The sequence below is a fragment of the Candoia aspera genome, chromosome 2 (assembly GCF_035149785.1).
Source record: "Candoia aspera isolate rCanAsp1 chromosome 2, rCanAsp1.hap2, whole genome shotgun sequence".
NCBI classification, from domain to species: domain Eukaryota; kingdom Metazoa; phylum Chordata; class Lepidosauria; order Squamata; family Boidae; genus Candoia; species Candoia aspera.
Genome location: NC_086154.1, coordinates 49,871,101 through 49,889,309, shown reverse-complemented (window position 1 = coordinate 49,889,309; position 18,209 = coordinate 49,871,101). Strand labels below are relative to the sequence as shown.

Sequence of the window (18,209 nt, the reverse complement as noted above, 5' to 3'; positions counted from 1 at the left end):
TTGGTAGAATGGAGATTAGGTGGGCCTCTCCTGGGGGGGCTTTTGCCAGAAATTTAAAAACATAGATTTCCCTTGATTTCATCAGCTGCCTGAATGCTTTTTTTTAAAAAAAAATATTGGTTACATTACTTATTTCCTGTGTTTATTCTATGTCATATTGCATTTATTATAATTATTGCAAATCACTTTGATATTTTTTAATTGAAAATTGATATAAAATGCTATAAATAAGTGAAATTAATATAAAGGTTGATAATCAACCTTACTGCTGCTACCCAGGCCTCACAGTGTCTGGACTGGCTGTCTTGTGTCAATGTAGACGATTACAAAACAAATGTTTATACATTGAAAATTTTATAAAACTTCATTTTTAAAAAACTATGCTCTAGGGAGTTAAAATGTCAGAGGAGCAGGTAAAATCTGTAAGAAAACAGTATGAAAAGTTTATATCATTTGACAGTGTCAGTTTGGCATTTCTTCCTTCGTAAAACTAGACCTGGATCAGGTCATATATGTAACCAAACTAATTTAAAATTCATTCTCATTTGCATAATTTTTAGGAGAAAAAAATAAATGCCAACACATTTATGCACACACAAACACAGTGTTGACTCCTGTCCAAAAACATCTCTGTGTGATTGTGGAATCCATCCCTACTATGACTTGTGGAGGATCCCAAACCTGCAGATGACAGTATTTCCTGTTGAGGACGTGGGAAAGATGTATTTTAAAAAATGTTCCCTCTTCTCCCAACATCTTATGGAGTTGTCACAATCTAGGAGTACAAAATCTGCCCTATGTGAATTGCTCAACATTTGCTCATGGATTATTTCAGTAAAAGAAAGGTGAAAGGTGAAAGGTCCCCTGTGCAAGCACCAAGTCATATCTGACCCTTTGGGGGGATGCTGCTTTCATGACGTTTTCTTGGCAGACTATAGCGGGGTGGTTTGCCATTGCCTTCCCCAGTCATCATCATCCCCAGCAAGCTGGGTACTCATTAAGCTTTATGTAAATTATCTTTGAAGGCAGTTTAGACATTTCCTGAATGAAACTGCCAGATTTTGTATTAGATAGGACATGTCAACTGCAAAAAGGTTATAATCTGCATTAGCTATCCATTCATTTTTGGAGTCAGTTCACAACTTAGTTCTGTCTATAAGCAATGTAAGATCAGAAAATTTAAAGTTTGCTCACTAGATCCCTGCCTAACATTCAAAGGGGGCACTTAAAGCATCTTGTCAGAAGCAAAGCATTGTCCTCAAGGCATCAAAGCAGCCATGTCCCCAAGAAGACTTGTACAGCTCCCTCAAAGATTGTCACTAGTTACCTGTGTGTCCACAGGCATGCATGGACAGCGCTTTTTCTGGGACCACCAGCCAAGTGAAGTGGCTGACATCCACATGAGTGCACAGACAGCCAGGATCAGTCTTTGCAGCTTTTGGGTAACCCTTTCACTTGCTGCTGCTGCTGCAGCTTTAACATTTAAAGAAGAGGATTCCTGCCAGTATGCTTTGCAAAGTACCCTTTTAAATGCTTTGCGTAGACATACTACCTATATAGCTGTAGAAATCCAGCCAAATCCCAGTCTCGACATGTTTTAAGAACTTGCTGATCCTTCCCACTCACAAGCCTTCCATTTCCATCATCCTAGTTATGGCTACGGGGCATCAGAGTAGGTGTCTTGAAAGCCCCAAAATAGTGGATTTAAGTCAGGACTCATTTTTCTAATTTTATTCTGTATTGTAATGCTTCTGTATTATAATACTGTCATTTTAGCCGACGCTGGCGTCGATGGAACCGTTTCAATCGAAGACGATGCAGAGCTGCTGTAAAATCTGTTTCCTTTTATTGGTTAGTCATTGTACTGGTCTTCCTAAACACATTAACTATCTCGTCTGAGCATTATAATCAGCCTGACTGGCTAACACAAATACAAGGTAAAATGAGATATTTTGTTTCTTATCATAATTAATGGAAAACACTTGTAGTTTTCTTTTTCTATATCTTGCACTCAGTCTCTGTTGTTCAAGCTTTGAAAATGTTATGATAAAAACCAGTGAGATGGCATGAGCCAGTTTGGCTTAGTGGGTAAGGTGCTGGACTGGAAACTGGGAGACCATGAGTTCTAGTTTTAGGCATGAAAACCACCTGGGTAACTTTGGGCCAGACACTCTATCTTGGCCTAACCCACCTCACAGGGTTGTTGTTGTGGGAAAATAGGGGGTGAGAGCCATCTTGAGTTGTAAAAAAATAAACGTGGGATATAAATATAATAATAATAATAATGAACAAACATGTATTAGTAGTAATGAAGAGATGTGCATTCTTTTGTGGTGGGAAGCCAAAAGCCAAAGGGGGCATGGCAGTGATGGCCTCCTCCAGAGGTGGTAGGACAGCCATCATTTTTAATATTAATAATGTGTACTAAGCCTGCTTTTCACTGAAATCCTGAGAAAGTTACTCTATAACAATTCTGTGGGGGGGGGGGGGGTTTGGCCAAATTTCATCAGCACAAGTTTGGAGGCCCTTTTGGGTTGCAGGGAGGGGGGTTTGCAAAAATCTACATATAGGCTGTAGGTTGCTCACTTCCATAGCAGAACATAGCCAAGTTCTACTGAGCACTTATTGTAGATTAGTATCAATTTAATCAATCTAATGCAGGAGTAGGCAAATTTTTTTCTGTAAAGGGCCAGATCTCCCCCCCCCCCCCATCCCTCTTCTCTGCCTCTGTGGGCATGGCTGGCAGACTGCAGGCCAAGGAGTGCAGCAGCCATTGGACGGTGCTGGCTGCCAGCAAGGAGGCTGCTGATAGGCTGCTGCCACCACCCAGGGCACCCCAGCCACACCTATGCCCTTTGCCCCATGAGCTCTGCTGAGGCTCAGGCCTGGCGATCTGCTGCCCATCCATTCTCAGCTTGCAGGCTGAACAAAAACAAGCAGGGTGGCCCACAGGCCATAGCTTGCCAACCCCTGGTCTAATGGATGCCATCTCTTATGAGTGCCAAAAAGATTTCTTTGGGTCTAGTACAGTATTTGTGCTGAGTCAGAGTTTGTAACAGGAGAGATACTTTCTCATATTTATGGGTTAGGTTCTGGTTTATAAGGAAGAGTTCCATTTAACTTGCAGCGTTCTTCTTTACGAGTTGCCTGTTCTGTCTTTGGCTATATTTAGATGGTTGGTGCCCCAACAGACTCTAACTGTAGGAGATAATAACAAGCTTTGTACATACTGGTGTCTAACCTTTTGATTTTTAAAATGATGTGCATATTGAAGGTTAATGTTCAATACACTGTAAGAAGAAAATTAACTTTACAATATAATGGCCAGAATGCCTCTATATGTGTTGGTTGGTGTAGGCTACATCATCTTAATTTGGGATTTTTGTCTAATGAGAAAATAGAAACAAAGTCACTGCTCATTTTTGATACGAGACATGAAACTGAACCTGAACCTCACTGATCAACTTAATTCCTTGAATATTTTTCCCCCCAGATATTGCAAACAAAGTCCTTCTGGCTTTATTCACCTGCGAAATGTTAGTGAAAATGTACAGTCTTGGACTGCAGTCTTACTTCGTGTCCCTTTTTAATCGTTTTGACTGCTTTGTGGTCTGTGGCGGCATTGTTGAAACCATCCTGGTGGAGCTGGAAATTATGTCCCCCCTCGGAATTTCAGTGTTCCGCTGTGTTCGTCTCCTCCGTATTTTTAAAGTAACCAGGTAAGAGAAACTTGTTCTTACCTTACTTGGTGCTGAGTTTTACTGACCCTTGTATGACCCGCTTCTCTTTCGTAATATTTCATCATGCACTGTTCTTTTACGGTTTTTTTTTTTCTGTTAACACCCCCATTTTAATTTGTAGGCACTGGACATCCCTGAGCAACTTGGTAGCATCCTTGTTAAACTCAATGAAGTCCATTGCTTCACTGTTGCTTCTGCTTTTCCTCTTCATCATAATCTTCTCATTGCTTGGAATGCAGCTGTTTGGAGGCAAATTTAATTTTGATGAAACTCAAACAAAACGGAGCACCTTCGATAATTTCCCACAAGCCCTTTTAACTGTATTCCAGGTAACTTTATTCACCCACTATAAAACATTTTTTTAAATCTGTGAACAACAACATTGTCTAAGTAATCCTGTCTCCTAAAATAAAAATAAAAATCACTTATCACAAGGATTATTCCTTCTGTTTACGTTAAATAGCATTCTGCTCATTAAAAGTCAATCTTTGGTGATGTTTGCATCATTTTGTACCATTTGTTCATATCACGTATTCAATCTCTCTATGCAGCATAGCTTTTTATGTTAACATCATTAATATTAAGTTGTCTTTGTTCATTCAAATACAGCTAACAAAAAAGTTATTGATTGTGCAATTCTTCTGTTATGGTTAATTGCTTTTTGCAACGGTTTATATTCTGCACATTTTAAATCTGTATCTTGGTAAGTCATCCCTATTTATGATCCAGAGCTTGAGGTCAAAGGTTCATTTTTTCCATATACAACAGGGCTACTTTATTTTTTGCTTTGAGTAAAATCTAGGGCTGTCCATTTTTGCTTACAATGTCCCACTATATGAGTGTAAGTCCACTCACTTCTTGTTTTCTCCCCTAAATTCATATATACATTAGTATTCTTCATTGAGAGCCTGTGTAGTATTGTAAATAAGGACTTGGACTTGGACTGAGGAGAGTTTAAGTCCCATGAAGTTCACTGGGTGACTTCGGGCCGGTGATTCTTAGCCTAACCTACCTCAAAGGATTGTCACTGCATAGATAAAATTAGTGGAAACCCCCCTATTTATTGCTTGAGCTTCCACAGACAAAGCAAGCCATAAAGGGGAGAAAAATAAATGCTATGAATTATTGGAGAAAACAAGTAAAAATTAGCACACTGAATCTAATCTGAACATTTGAAAACAACATTGTGTTAATTTTCCTAAAAAGTCTTGAAGGATCAGTGTTTTAGAATTCAGGATTCTGAACTCATTTTGTAGGCTACTTATTAGAAATATTATACAAAGGTATTTAATGCGCTCCGTTTAATGAGCACATCCACAGTTTTATTTAATGAACTCAGTTACAGGGGCGATGAGTGCACTGTTGGGAGACCTGAAAGAACAAATTAGGGATGGATCATCTTAGAGAAAATCGATTTATGTGGTCACTAGGAGTTGAAAACGATTTGATGGCACATAATCAGTTTAATGTGCAATTATTTTAATCCAAGTTTAAAAGGCAAATTGCTTGCCAAGAGCAATTGCTTTGGGATGTAATGATAAACTGAGGCTCTCACACTTCAGCAATTCACAGTGAGAGGACTAGAAACTTCATTGTATTTTGCCAGATACACAATTTTTAGTCTTGTTGCTGGAGCAAGATAACTCCAAACTTCAGTTTAATTAGCTGACTTGCTTGGAAGAAACAATAATTAAAATCAGCCATAGTTCAATATGACTTTGGCAAGGCATTGCCTAATACAGTGCTACACAGTGAAAACCTTTAAAGGTAATGATCAATATTCTTAATTGGTCCCAGAAGCCTACTGGTAACCAATGCACTAATTTCAAAATAGGTATTATTCCAGACTGGCAGGATACCCTCCTTAGCAGTCTTGCTTTGGCACTGTGTATTAGTGACAGCTTCCAGGTTGTCTCCGAAAGTAGCCACGTGTAGAGCACTTTACAGTAATCTAATCAGGTGGTGATCAGGGTATAAATGTTGCCAAGGCGTTCTGGTCAAGTTTGTGTCATAATTGGCATACCAGCCAGAGCTGCGCAAAGGCCCCCTTTTATATATCTGCTTTCTTCCATGCAATACACATAGCACTCCCTCCACCATTTTTTCCACAGCAACTCTGTGGGGTAGGCTACATTGAGGCTGGGACTGGCCCAAAATGATCTAGTAAGCTTCCATGACAGAGAGTATAGTTGAATGTGGGTCTTTCTGGTCCTAGTTCAATACTCTTAACCCACCACAGTAGGTCTCTTGGCCCAGGTTGGCTTTGAGTGATCTTGAGTGATCTTACACAAAGAAAATGACAAAATCTTTCAACATTTCAAAATCTCACCACAAATACCTTTCTTTAAAAAAAAAAAAAACGTGGGGAGAGGTGATCTGGGAATGCCTCTTGGGGTTCTGGTTGTGGCTAGGTCCTACAGATATCACATTACTCATTCCTGGCTTAATAGGTTTAGTGTTATGGAACACCTGTTAGCAAAATAAACTCAGCTTCCAGACTTGCTGTAAAAATTGCTGAGATAATTTACGCAGGGAGTTTTAAGGGCTTAAGATTTGTTATGTTGGGTTTCTACTTTAGGTTGGATTTACTTTGGATCAATTTCTATAACTATTTACTTTGCTCTTTCAAAATGTAGATTAGGAGTTATATGAGTTGAAGCTCCCCATGTCTGGATGGCACCAGATTTGGAAAAGGCTGCACTAAATAAATGTTAAAAATGCCAGGCCGATGCATCCCATTTGAACATGCAAGTGAATATATATATATATAAATGTTGCTGCTGGATTTTCCTATCACTCATCTTGATAGGAAATACAATGTTATAAAAATGTCCACATTTTTTAAAAAAAGTTTTTTACCACAATATATAGAGAAAGCTATGCCAAAAAGAGCTTTGATTCAGTAAAATTTAGTAAATTAAACCTCCCTTTCTAGGATACCTGAGTTTATAAATAATAATCATTTAAGAATTTCACATATTGCTAAGGCATTGGGCCCAAATTATAAAGTCAAAAAAGGTTTTAAATTAATTCAGAAGTTTTAAGCAATCAAATACTTTTTATAGGACATAAAAGACTAATTAACAATAAGTTGAGCTTTACCAGCAGTTTTCAGGTTGGGATTATCTCATAGTGTGTCTCTGTCTTTGTCTCTCTCTCTCTTTCTCTCTCTCTGTTTTTCCACAGAGTAAAAACAATACACATTTTAAGTTAAAGATAAGCCATAGTGTCAACTTCTGATGAAAACTATGAGTGAAATTAGTTTTTCTTTCCAACATCGCACATGATATGTTTTTCAGTCTTTAATAAAGAAAAAAAAGACAACCAATTTATAAGCAAAACAGGACCCAAATCCCAGTCAGGATATCAACTGGGTCAAATAATAGTTTTGTAATTATTTCATAGTGGTTTTCGAGATAAATCACTTAAAGAAGTCAAAATTTAAGACCAATGGTGGAATATTGAAATTCTCATATGAGAGTCAGAATATATAGCAATATATAGCAAGTATATATATGTAAGAATATATAACAATCTTGGAGTGACAGTCATTTTAACACCTGTTCTCTATAAATTCGGTGGGATGTTTATCTATTGCTATCAATAATAATCTGAGATAAATCATTTGAAATATTTACCTCCATTAACAAGTCATTTTTCTTGGAGTATTCTGGGGCATTTAAAGGAATTCAAACAAAGGTATGCCTTAGTTTACAGGAGCATAAAATAATTCATTCAAGAATAAAGAATGTCATCAATCTTATAAATTAATTAAAATGCAATTATTTAGGTTTTTTAATTATTTGTTTTAATGATCTGTACTAATTCAGTAATAAGGAACTCACTTTTTAGATTCTAACAGGTGAAGACTGGAATGCTGTTATGTATGATGGCATTATGGCATATGGAGGCCCATCGTCATCAGGAATGATAGTCTGTATATACTTCATCATCCTCTTCATCTGTGGTAATTGTATCCTTTCATTTTAAGAACTGCATCAATCCTTCCAAGTCACAGAAGGGTCATGAAAGGACATGAATATATTTATTCCATGTTCTACCTCCAGATAAGTCTCCTTATCCTCCATTCTCAATTCAATATGTAGATACATTCTTGTCTTCTTATCAGTCATTTATAATTCAAATCCTGATTAAAGTACTTAACTATAGAGCAAGATTTAGAAGAAGGAGTATGGGATTAAAGTGGAAACTTTAAAAAAATGTGTTATGTTCCAGATTGCCCGACAGCTGTTTTTTTTACAATACACAGTAATTTCCCTTCATGTGAGTTGCAGATCCTGGAAGAAGAAACACATCGTATCCTATAGCCACTGAGCATGCCTACTCCTAATTGAGCTCCTCCCACTGTTCACATTTCATAGTTTTTTTCTGCAGTTTGAAAGAAGGGCATGAATATTGCTGCTTTGACTACATAGTGCATCAATCCTCCCAGGTAAACCGGACAGGAAACATGACATTAACAGAATCTACCAAGTCTGAAAGTACAAACTTCCCGCCCTCCCTATTTACCGCCTGAAGAGCCAGGGTGGGTCCTTCCTAAGTTTCGTTCTCTGGCCGTTACTCTGTTGTGGGCTCCTTCCTCTTTTATCTGATTTTATCTGGTCGTTCCCTAGGCAGCATCTCTTCTCCCCGTCTTCCAAGGTCACCCTCACATTCCATCATATAGTGGCAATTACTCAGGCCTAAATAAGCATGTTATTAGGAGATGATAGACAGACAGATTTACCACTCTGCCTTGTAGGCCAGTTGACATACCATTTTACTTCTAAAAAAAAGGAAAGGAGCTCTTTTTCCATTGTTTTTCTTAATGGAGAAATGGTTATAGGAAAGTCACTCACCATCAGCCTGAGATCATCAGCTATGCTTTGGATTCAAAAATGAGAGAAAATCACCTCTTTTTCCCTTTTGTTCCTAAAGTGTAGAATGCTACTCACAGTGTTCCTTTGTACACAGTAATGGTACTCATTTCAATGGCACAACTGAGAGGAAATGAAATTCAGTAGTTAAAGAGTGAGAATCAGAAAAGGTTATATTTTCCCAGCAAAATCACTCTTCACACTAAATCTAATTAAGTTTCATGAATGTATCATTTATTTTTTAAACATCACCAAAACATGAACACAAGTATGTATCAATATATGAGTATGAATGTGAAAAAAAAGTTTATTATACCTTTGTTAATATAGAGAAAGTACTTGAATTGGCTTGAATTATGGAATTTTTGAACTGGAATTGAAAGTTGGCTATTGAATACAATAAAAGCTGAAGAAGCATGCAATGTGGAAGAATGAACAGAATGCTTAGCAAATGGTTCAAGCTTGAGTGGGAGCTAAGACAAGGATACATGACGATTGTTGGATTTATTTATGGATAAAATTATAATCAACGCTTGTGGTCATGGTAGAAGTATATGGGTTCAGTCAGTCAGTTTATTTAAACAGTCTACAGACCATAACAAAATACAATATTATTTTAAAATCAAGATTATATAACTTGCTTAATCATAATCCTTGATGTCCTTACATGAATTAACATCAGTTTACTTCTTTATCCTAATAATACCAGTTAAAAACTTTGCTGTTGCCAAAGTTATCTTAGGAATTTGATCACAGAGAAGATATTTAACGTAAAATTGATTTGAATATCCAGGAAAATACATTAAAATAGGAATAATCGGGCTGTTATGCAGACTGAGATAAAAGCTGCAATAGAAGAGCATACATTCCACTGACTCTATATCACGGTTCTTTCAAAGACACACTCTTTTGGAGAGGCTGATTCCCTTACATCTTCCTATAACTCCTGGGAGGAGAATGCATTTCACCTGGCCGTGCCAAAGCCCATCTATATTTAAATACTGAAAGATTTTTAGTGTAACACAAAATGCTTTCTCATATCTCATTCCCAAATATTCTGAGGAGGAAGATGCTTTAGCTGTCACTTGCAAAATCTGGTGGGTGATGTCTAAGAGCTGCTGTTCAATTTGAGTGATCGTTGACAAATAATTTAAACTCAGTAACCTTGTAAAATCATAACCTATTTATCATATCTTGCCTGCTAACAAAGTTGTCTAGGCACTGATGCATGTCACCAGATATCTAAAAATATGGAGTTTTAACCATAATTTAATAATGGCTAACCAAACTAAAATTGAAAGAGTATATAAACCTGTTTCCAGTATCAAGACTGTTTGGGAACACCACTTGGGACATGAATCAGAGCATGTAGGAATTAAGCTTGTGAGAAATGAGAATTATCTTTAATTCATTAACCCAGATTGGTAACCCATATAAAAATTGAGTCACTGTTTTAGCTTTGTAAACTTGGATTACTGTTGAGGGTTGTTGGTTTCCCTCGGAATGGAAGAGTCTAAGAATTGCTGAACCATGGAAGAGAATGGTAGAATACCATTCCCAAATATGTAAATTATTTAGCTTGACCCAACTTGTGTTAATCTAAATGCCATGATAACATAATAACTCCTCTCAAAAACCAATACTTTTGATTTAATGTAATTAATTTTCAGAGAGTTAATGTCCGAATACTTTGAGAATTTAATTCATAGGCTGCAAAAGTATGGCTGCATCATCATATAATAAAACGCTCACCTTCCCATCTTGAAATTTAGGAAAATGTCCTTCAACTTCAATTATGAAGTTTTCCAAATTGTTCAGAAAAATATTTTTAGTAAGTTTATCTATCTATAGAGAGTAAAGAGGATGATGAGAGAGAGAAGATCCCTTACCAAGGCAACAAGTAGATAAAGATTGCTTAAGCCCAGACAAGGGGGGAGGGTTATGAAAATGCCACAGACAGGCACCTTCCTAATTCATATGATGTATAAAAGTGGGAGGAAGAGAAGCACATTGCAAAATTCTGTTACTGTAGACAATCATAATAAAAGTAGTTTTAGGTCTATATGGCATCTCTTTCTTGGTCTGGTCTACCTTGTAGGGCTGACACTACCCTATCACATCAAAACTGAAGAATATTATCACTATGTAGAGCCTTAATTTAAAAAGTAGCCTTCTATCTATTGGGAAATTCTCAAGTTTTAGCCATAAAAGTAAGACCAGTCGATAGAACTTAAAAACAGTAGTTCATGGGGTAATATTAAAGAGAGGATTAAGGGAAGATTATCACTCTGTCCTAAGTCCAACTTTCAAACTCTGAACAATATATATATGCGTGTGTGTGTGTGTGTGTGTGTGTAACATTCTTCAAGTCAAACAATAATCAACTACACTTGAACCATGAGAGTTAACAAATGTGAATTCCCAGAACTATCCCCAGGAAAGGGGCCATTTAAGATTATATGATCTAGTTGATGGCACTGAAGATGTTGCCTAGTCGGCAATGAAATGTCTGCAAGAAAACAACAAGGCTCAGAGAGCACCAAGAACTCTACAGATCTAGTTTATACTGTCATTGTGCTAGACAGAACCCAGCAAAATTTAAGTGTTGGTCTTTAGAACTTCTATGCAGGAAAGCTCTTCCATCTTTAAGTCATAATGAAACAGGACACTTACTTTCCAATGCAGTTGTATTTGAACTTGTTCTAGCATTGAAGTCCCCCCAAATTACTGGGGAAATCTTGTGGCACTTTATCAATGAAAAAGAAATAGAAGATTCAAGTGTAGTCTAAATATTTTTAGATAGGAATTTTGTCTTTTGGGAGAGAAATGGTCAGTAATAATTGAAACTCTAAAACCCAAGAATTGAGCAAGGACTGCCATAGCATAAGGTGGACATGGTTCTATTTGTTCTCTTTTTACTATGACATAAGTATGGCCAAGTTGGCACAAGGACAGGCTATATTAATAGAATGAGTCACATTTAAGGAAAAACGGGTATAAGCCTCTAGGCTTATAGAAGCTATAGTCCAAGTCTCCTGTAATAAAATTATGTCAAAGGAATCAATATAATTTATAAATTATTTATCCTTTTTCTTATCCTCCCAGCTTGCCATGTTCCATGAGATCAGTGTCAGGCTGGAGGGATTTTGTAATCCAAAACATCAATCACAAGCAGTTATTGGATTCAACATACCATATTGCTCCTTAAAAACACTACCATTTCTGAAACCAGCAATGGGAAGAACATTAGCAATCATATTCTCATTAGAGTTTAAGAATGGTACAAGGGAGCAGGCAAAATCATGGAGTTCCAAATTTGTGTGAGTAAATACCCATTTGATACCAGTACTTCTTGGGGATGTACCTATGAAGTAGATTTAGGGGTTACCTCTGTCTCTGCTTACTCTGTTACATGTTTATTGTGGTTGCTTGGTAGAACTGTGTACCTTGATAGAATGTTCAGTTAAGATGGGGAAATGAATAGGGGTTTTTTAAAATCAACCCAGAGTTTTCACTCAAGGCACAAATGATCAGGCTCAAATTATCCTACTTTGGACACATTATGCGAAGACCTAGCTGTCTGGAAAGGTCTCTAATGCTGGGAAAGGTGGAAGGAAACAGAAGAAGAGATGACCAGTAGCAAGATGGACAGACTCAGTTACAGTGGCTATGAGTGCAGCATTGGGAGACTTGAAATAACAGGTTAGGGATATATTGTCATGGAGAAAATCTATCTATGTGATCACTAGAAGTTGAAAACAATAGCACATAATCAAAAATTTTCAAAATGTGCAAATGTTGGTAGAAAGGTAGCGAGGAGTATGTGGTCTGTAAAGGTAAAGGTAAAGGTTTCCCTTGACATTAAGTCCAGTTGTGTTCGACTCTAGGGGGTGGTGCTCATCTCCGTTTCAAAGCCGAAGAGCCGGTGTTTGTCCATAGACACTTCCATGGTCATGTGGCCGGCATGACTAAACAGAACGCTGTTACCTGCCCGCTAAAGCGGTACCTATTAATCTATTCACATTTGCATGTTTTTGAACTGCTAGGTTGGCAGGAGCTGGGACTAGCAACAGGAGCTCACCCTGTCATGCAGATTTGAACCGCCGACCTTCCGATCGGCAAGCTCAGCAGCTCAGCGGTTTAACCTGCAGCTGTAGTGATGAGTAAATGTTGAAAGAAGGGAAAACAGCTGTATAGGAGCACACTTCTGCTAACTTTGAAAATGGTAAAATAAGAATTGGGTCAAGAATGAATGGATGCTGAATGAATATGGATTGAATAAAAAAATGAGTGACCAATATGAAAGTATATTGACAGAATTATAGAGATAATTGTTGAGGACTGAATTGCAAAACAAATGTATGAAGATAGGTTAAATAGATTGAGAGGAAAGGGAGTGCAAGAAATGCATATTTGGATGCAGTTGATGTGATTCTTCAAAATGGAAGATGAAAAGTTTAAAGAACAAAAGGCACTGTAAGAGGTATATGGACGTGGTGGAAGCAAATATAGTTTTCAAGGATAGAAAGGTATGGGGAAGTATAGTGATTGATGTTACTGTAAACTAGATTTAGCTGTATTTCCTTTTTCCCCCCTTATCTTCTTATTTCTTTGGTATACTATTTCTTGGTGCATCACTTGTCATAATGTTGCTTACCCAAAAAGGAAGTACAGGTAGTCCTTACTGAATGACCACTCGTTCAGCAATCGTTCGTACTTACGACAGTACTGAACAAGGGGTACTTACAGTGGGTCCTTGTAGTTGCGTCTGTTACAGTGTCCCTGCGGTCACATGATTGCAATTTGGGTGCTTTGCATCTGGCTTGCAATTACAATGGCGTCCCGTAGTCATGTGATTGCCATTTGCAACCTTCACTGCCAGCTTCCAACAAAATCAATGAGGAAGCCAGCAGGAGGTCACATATGGTGATCACATGACCATGGGACACTGTGACCACACAGGATTCACCTAATGGCAGCAACTGGGACAGCTGGAACTGCTGTCATGACGCGGTCACATGACATTGCACCTTATGAGCGTGTTGCTTAGTGATGGAGTTCCCGGTCCCAATTACTGTCAGTAAGTAAGGACAACCTTTAGTGTGATGGGTAACAAGAGGGAGAAAGAAGAAGAGGTCGATTTGGGTACTAGGCAGAATTTTTAGTCTTTTTTTTATAAAATAGTATCTATTCTGTACCTGACAAAGGAACTCCCCTCTTACTTTGTCCTCTTATTTTAGTTTGTGCAAGGAACTTCCAAGTAAAATTGTAAAATAGTTGTCACCATTGGATAGTTACTGTTGAATAACCAGCTAATGTGAGAACTTGCATTGCCTATTTAGTATCCTTAACATGATTTCAATTAGATATCCTGTTAAATGTCTTCTTGGCTATTGCGGTTGATAACCTGGCAGATGCTGAAAGTCTGAACACAGCTCAGAAAGAAGAAGCGGAAGAAAAGGAGAGAAAAAAGAGTGCCAGGTACAGACAAAATTACACAAGACATGCACATTTTTGTAGTTTTCTTCATTTTTCCTTTTCACTCTTTTGAAAAAGAAAATTGGGACAGAATAAGGAGCATAGAAAACTGGTGCAAACTCCAGTGTTAGAATGATATACTTTCAATTTACAAGTAACATATAAGCGTAGAAAATGTCCATGCTCCATTCTTTCTACCAAGGAATTTCTACCAAAATCCATCCATATGTGGGAATCTTTAAGGTATGAATGGTTGTGAATAATGAGGCACAAACTACAAATAATGTTGCTGTAATCATGTGTTGTCTCAATTGTCCATCCATCCATTTATCCATCTGGAACAAGAAAAGGATTTTAAGAACAAAAAGGGGTTGGGATGCTGGTGAGGAATTTAGAATTAGGGTAGACCCAGTCTGCTGTGTAATTTGAATTTAGGGCCACCTGGATCATTATGCTTTCCCATCAAGAGTATTAAGGAGAAAATGTACTCTTCATGCGTGAAGACAGTGTTTGCATTTGCCTTCAGTGTCTATATCTTTTCGTGCACTGTGTTATTGGTATGATTGCTATCATGTATACAGATAGTAAAATAGGCAACGGCATTATTTTATACATTATGGTGTTTAAGTTATGGGTATATTTGTGAGTGTTTTACTACTTCTATACACACCCACCTAGCAAATAATAAAGATGAAGCTGTCCTAAATCGTGCAATATTATTTGACATAATCCAAAATAAAATAAAGTTGATGTGTTGCTGTGTAGGTAACATTTTATTCTGTCTTTATTTTCAAGTCCCTTCTCCTGTAAATTTGACCATATTAATTGTTTTATCATTTTCCCCATGGTTTTGTTTTCATTGTCCTTGTAGAAAAGAGAGTTTGGATGCTAAAAGGGGGGACAAACCGGAAGGTGAACCAAAGAAGGCCAAGGATAATAAGGTACTTGAGATCTGTTCCCCTTTGTAGGAAAGCTCTTCCTCAGCTCAGGAATGCACAGACACCTGTCTAATCCTAACAACCTAGTACTCTGCATTGACTCATGTTTACTTGGGTCTCTTTGTGATAGTCCAGTGGGTAGAATGGATGAATATGACAGCTGCCCTTGATTTCCTCCTCTCTGTGCATATTTAGATGAAGATCTGATTCCCATTCACATCCTGCCTTTGTAGTAATGATCTGCCAGATGTTTGTAGGATGTCATCTGTCTTTTTGAAACAATAATTAGGTGAAAGGTTTTTGTTTGAAAATAATTATCAACTTTTTGAGTTAAAGATAGAGAGATTATCTATCTCACAGAGTATGGACTCTGTGAGACACTCTGGCATAATGTTGACTTCAATAATTTATTTATTCAGCCAGAATTCATGATTAAAAAATGGTAATGTTGGGCATTTTCAAATGGAAGAAACAGATGAAGGTGTGGGGTAGAATTACCAAGTTGACTGGTTGACTGCACTCTTTTTGAAATGTTTACTTTTCTGATTCTTGAGGTTACAATCAATGAATATGGAGAAGAAGATGATGAAGACAAAGATCCGTATCCACCTTGTGATATCCCAGGTACCCTCTCCCTTTTGTACACTGGCAGAAAGACTTATTGGGTCAAATGTGCCATGACTCAAAGAAACTCCAATTTCATTAACATTTATTTATCAAATTTATAACTGCCCATCTCCCCCCTAGGAGGGACTCTGAGCGGTTTACAATAAAACAGAATTAAAACAATACAATATAAAACTATACAATAAATGCAGATACACAATAAAATGAATATAATAAAAACCTGATGGCAAAAAGTTCTTTATAAATCCACAAGTAAAACAGGGTCCTTCTAGGGAGCTAGCCATCCCCAAGAGTGACTGCTCTCCTTCCTGCCCCAGGCAAGATGGCAAAACCAGGTTTTCAATTGCTTGCAGAAGTCCAGGAGCAAAGGGGCCTGTCTCAACTCTGGGGGCAGAATGTTCCAGAGGGCAGGTGCTACTGCAAAGAAGGCCCGCTTCCATGACCCCGCCAGATGGAATTCTCTAGCAGATGGGATCCGTAGCATGCCCTCTCTGCATGCCCAGGTGGGACGGGTCGATGTGATGGGGATGAGATGGTCCCTCAGGTAACCTGGCCCCATGCCATGTAGGGCTTTAAAGGTCATAACCAACACCTTGAATTAGACCCAGAAGCACACTGGAACCCAGTGCAGCTCAAGCAGCAAAGGTGTTACATGTGCCACCCTTGGGGCACCTAAGATTGCTCGTGTGGCCGCATTCTGGGCCAGCTGTAGCTTCTGGATATTCGCGGATACAAGGGTAGCCCCACGTATATCACATTGCAGTAGTCTATATGGGAGATAATCAGGGCATGAGTGACCGTTCGAAGGGCCTCTCATTCCAGGAAGGGGCATAACTGGCACACCACACAAAGTTGCACAAAGGCCCTCTTAGCCATGAGCAGGAGTCATGAGTCCAAGAGAAACCCCAAGTTACGCACCGGGTCTGTCTGGGGCAGTGCAACCCCATCCAGAACTAAAGTTGATAATTTCCCAGATACTGAGGAGCCATTAATCCACAGCCACTCGGTCTTACCAGGGTTCAGCTGAAGCCTGTTGTTCCCCATCCAGGCCGCCACAGCCCTCAGACACTCAGAAAGGGTGGTCATGGCATCACTTACTTCACCCAGGATGGAGATGTATAGTTGGGTATCATCCATATATTGATGATACCTCACCCCATGGTGACGGATGATCTCACCCAGTGGTTTCATGTAAATGTTAAAAAGGAGTGGAGAGAGTACTGAGCCCTGCGGCACACCACAAAGTAGGGGCCATGGGCTGGATCTCTCGCTCCCTATCAACACCAACTAGAACCGGCCCTGGAGAAAGGAGGTGAACCAGTGCAGAACCATGCCACCCACCCCCAACTCCCTGAGTCGGTCCAGAAAGATACCATGGTCGATGGTATCGAAAGCTGCTGAGAGGTCAAGAAGAGCAAGGATGGATGCACTGCCTCCATCCCGCTCCCACCACAGACCAATGCTGATTCCGTCCCACGATCAGGCCTGAAACCTGACTGAAAGAGGTCTAGATAATCCGTTTCATCCAGAATCCTCTGAAGCTGCAATACCATCACTTTCTCAACCACCTTCCACAAAAAGGGGAGATGGGAAACTGGATGAAAATTGTCCAATATAGTAGGGTCCAGCAATGGTTTCTTGAGGAGGGGGTGCACCAGCGCTTCCTTGAAAGCTGCTGGGAACACCCCCTGTCTCAAAGATGTATTTACCATCTCCTGGACCCAGCTACATGTCACCTCCCCAGCTGCTTTCACCAGCCAGGAGGGACATGGATCTAATTGGCAAGTGGTGACATTTACAGTCTGGAGGATCCTGTCCACTTCCTTGGGTTCAACACGGTCAAACTGCTCCCAGATAACATGGTAAGTACATTCCCTGGGTATCTCCCCAGACTCTATCTCATGCTCGGAGTCCAACTGGGAGTGGATCCGAGCGATTTTATCCAGCAGATGCACAGAAAAATCCTCAGCATGTCCCTGTAGATGGATTTCTGGCTTCCCTTTCCCCAAAAGGGATTGGGTAATTTTAAACAGGGCTGCCGGGTGGCATTCCGCGGATGCAATAAGAGCGGAGAAATCCTGACATTTCGCTGCTCTTACTGCCACAAGGTAGGCCTTAATAGCGGCTCTAGCTTGTGTTCGGTCAGACTCAGTCTTTGTCTTCCTCCAGCAGCGCTCTAGGCATCTCTTAACTCTCTTCAAGATCCTCAACCCATCCATGAACCACGGGGAGTGTCGGGTTTGAGCCGGCAAGAGAGGCCGCATAGGCTTGATCCTGTCCAAGGCCCCGGCCGGTGCCACATTCCAGGCGGCAGCCAGAGCCTCCACTGGACTGAGCAGCAGGTCCTCGGGTATAACCCCCAGCTCCCTCTGGAATCCTACCAGGTCCATCAGTCACCGGGGGCAGACTGATCGAATAGGTCCCTCCTCACTGCGGTGGGGGTAGCATAGAAGAATCTCAAGGTCAGCAAGGCATGATCTGACCATAACGAAGAGGAAAGATGTAACTCTCCCCTCATATCACATTGCCGCTGCTTTGACAAGAAAACT

At 39.3% G+C, this 18,209-nt stretch overlaps 1 protein-coding gene across 1 annotated transcript in view; it reads left to right on the top strand.

Annotated features, from left to right (window-relative positions):
* Nucleotides 1-18,209, top strand: part of LOC134489977 (voltage-dependent L-type calcium channel subunit alpha-1D) — a 160,956-nt gene that overhangs the window by 53,093 nt on the left and 89,654 nt on the right. Inside the window, exons 7-13 of the mRNA XM_063292853.1 lie at nucleotides 1,777-1,937; nucleotides 3,494-3,719; nucleotides 3,862-4,069; nucleotides 7,593-7,713; nucleotides 13,984-14,098; nucleotides 14,967-15,036; nucleotides 15,588-15,657. Of these exons, the coding sequence (XP_063148923.1) occupies nucleotides 1,777-1,937; nucleotides 3,494-3,719; nucleotides 3,862-4,069; nucleotides 7,593-7,713; nucleotides 13,984-14,098; nucleotides 14,967-15,036; nucleotides 15,588-15,657 (971 nt within the window). The remainder of the gene's footprint in view (nucleotides 1-1,776; nucleotides 1,938-3,493; nucleotides 3,720-3,861; nucleotides 4,070-7,592; nucleotides 7,714-13,983; nucleotides 14,099-14,966; nucleotides 15,037-15,587; nucleotides 15,658-18,209) is intronic.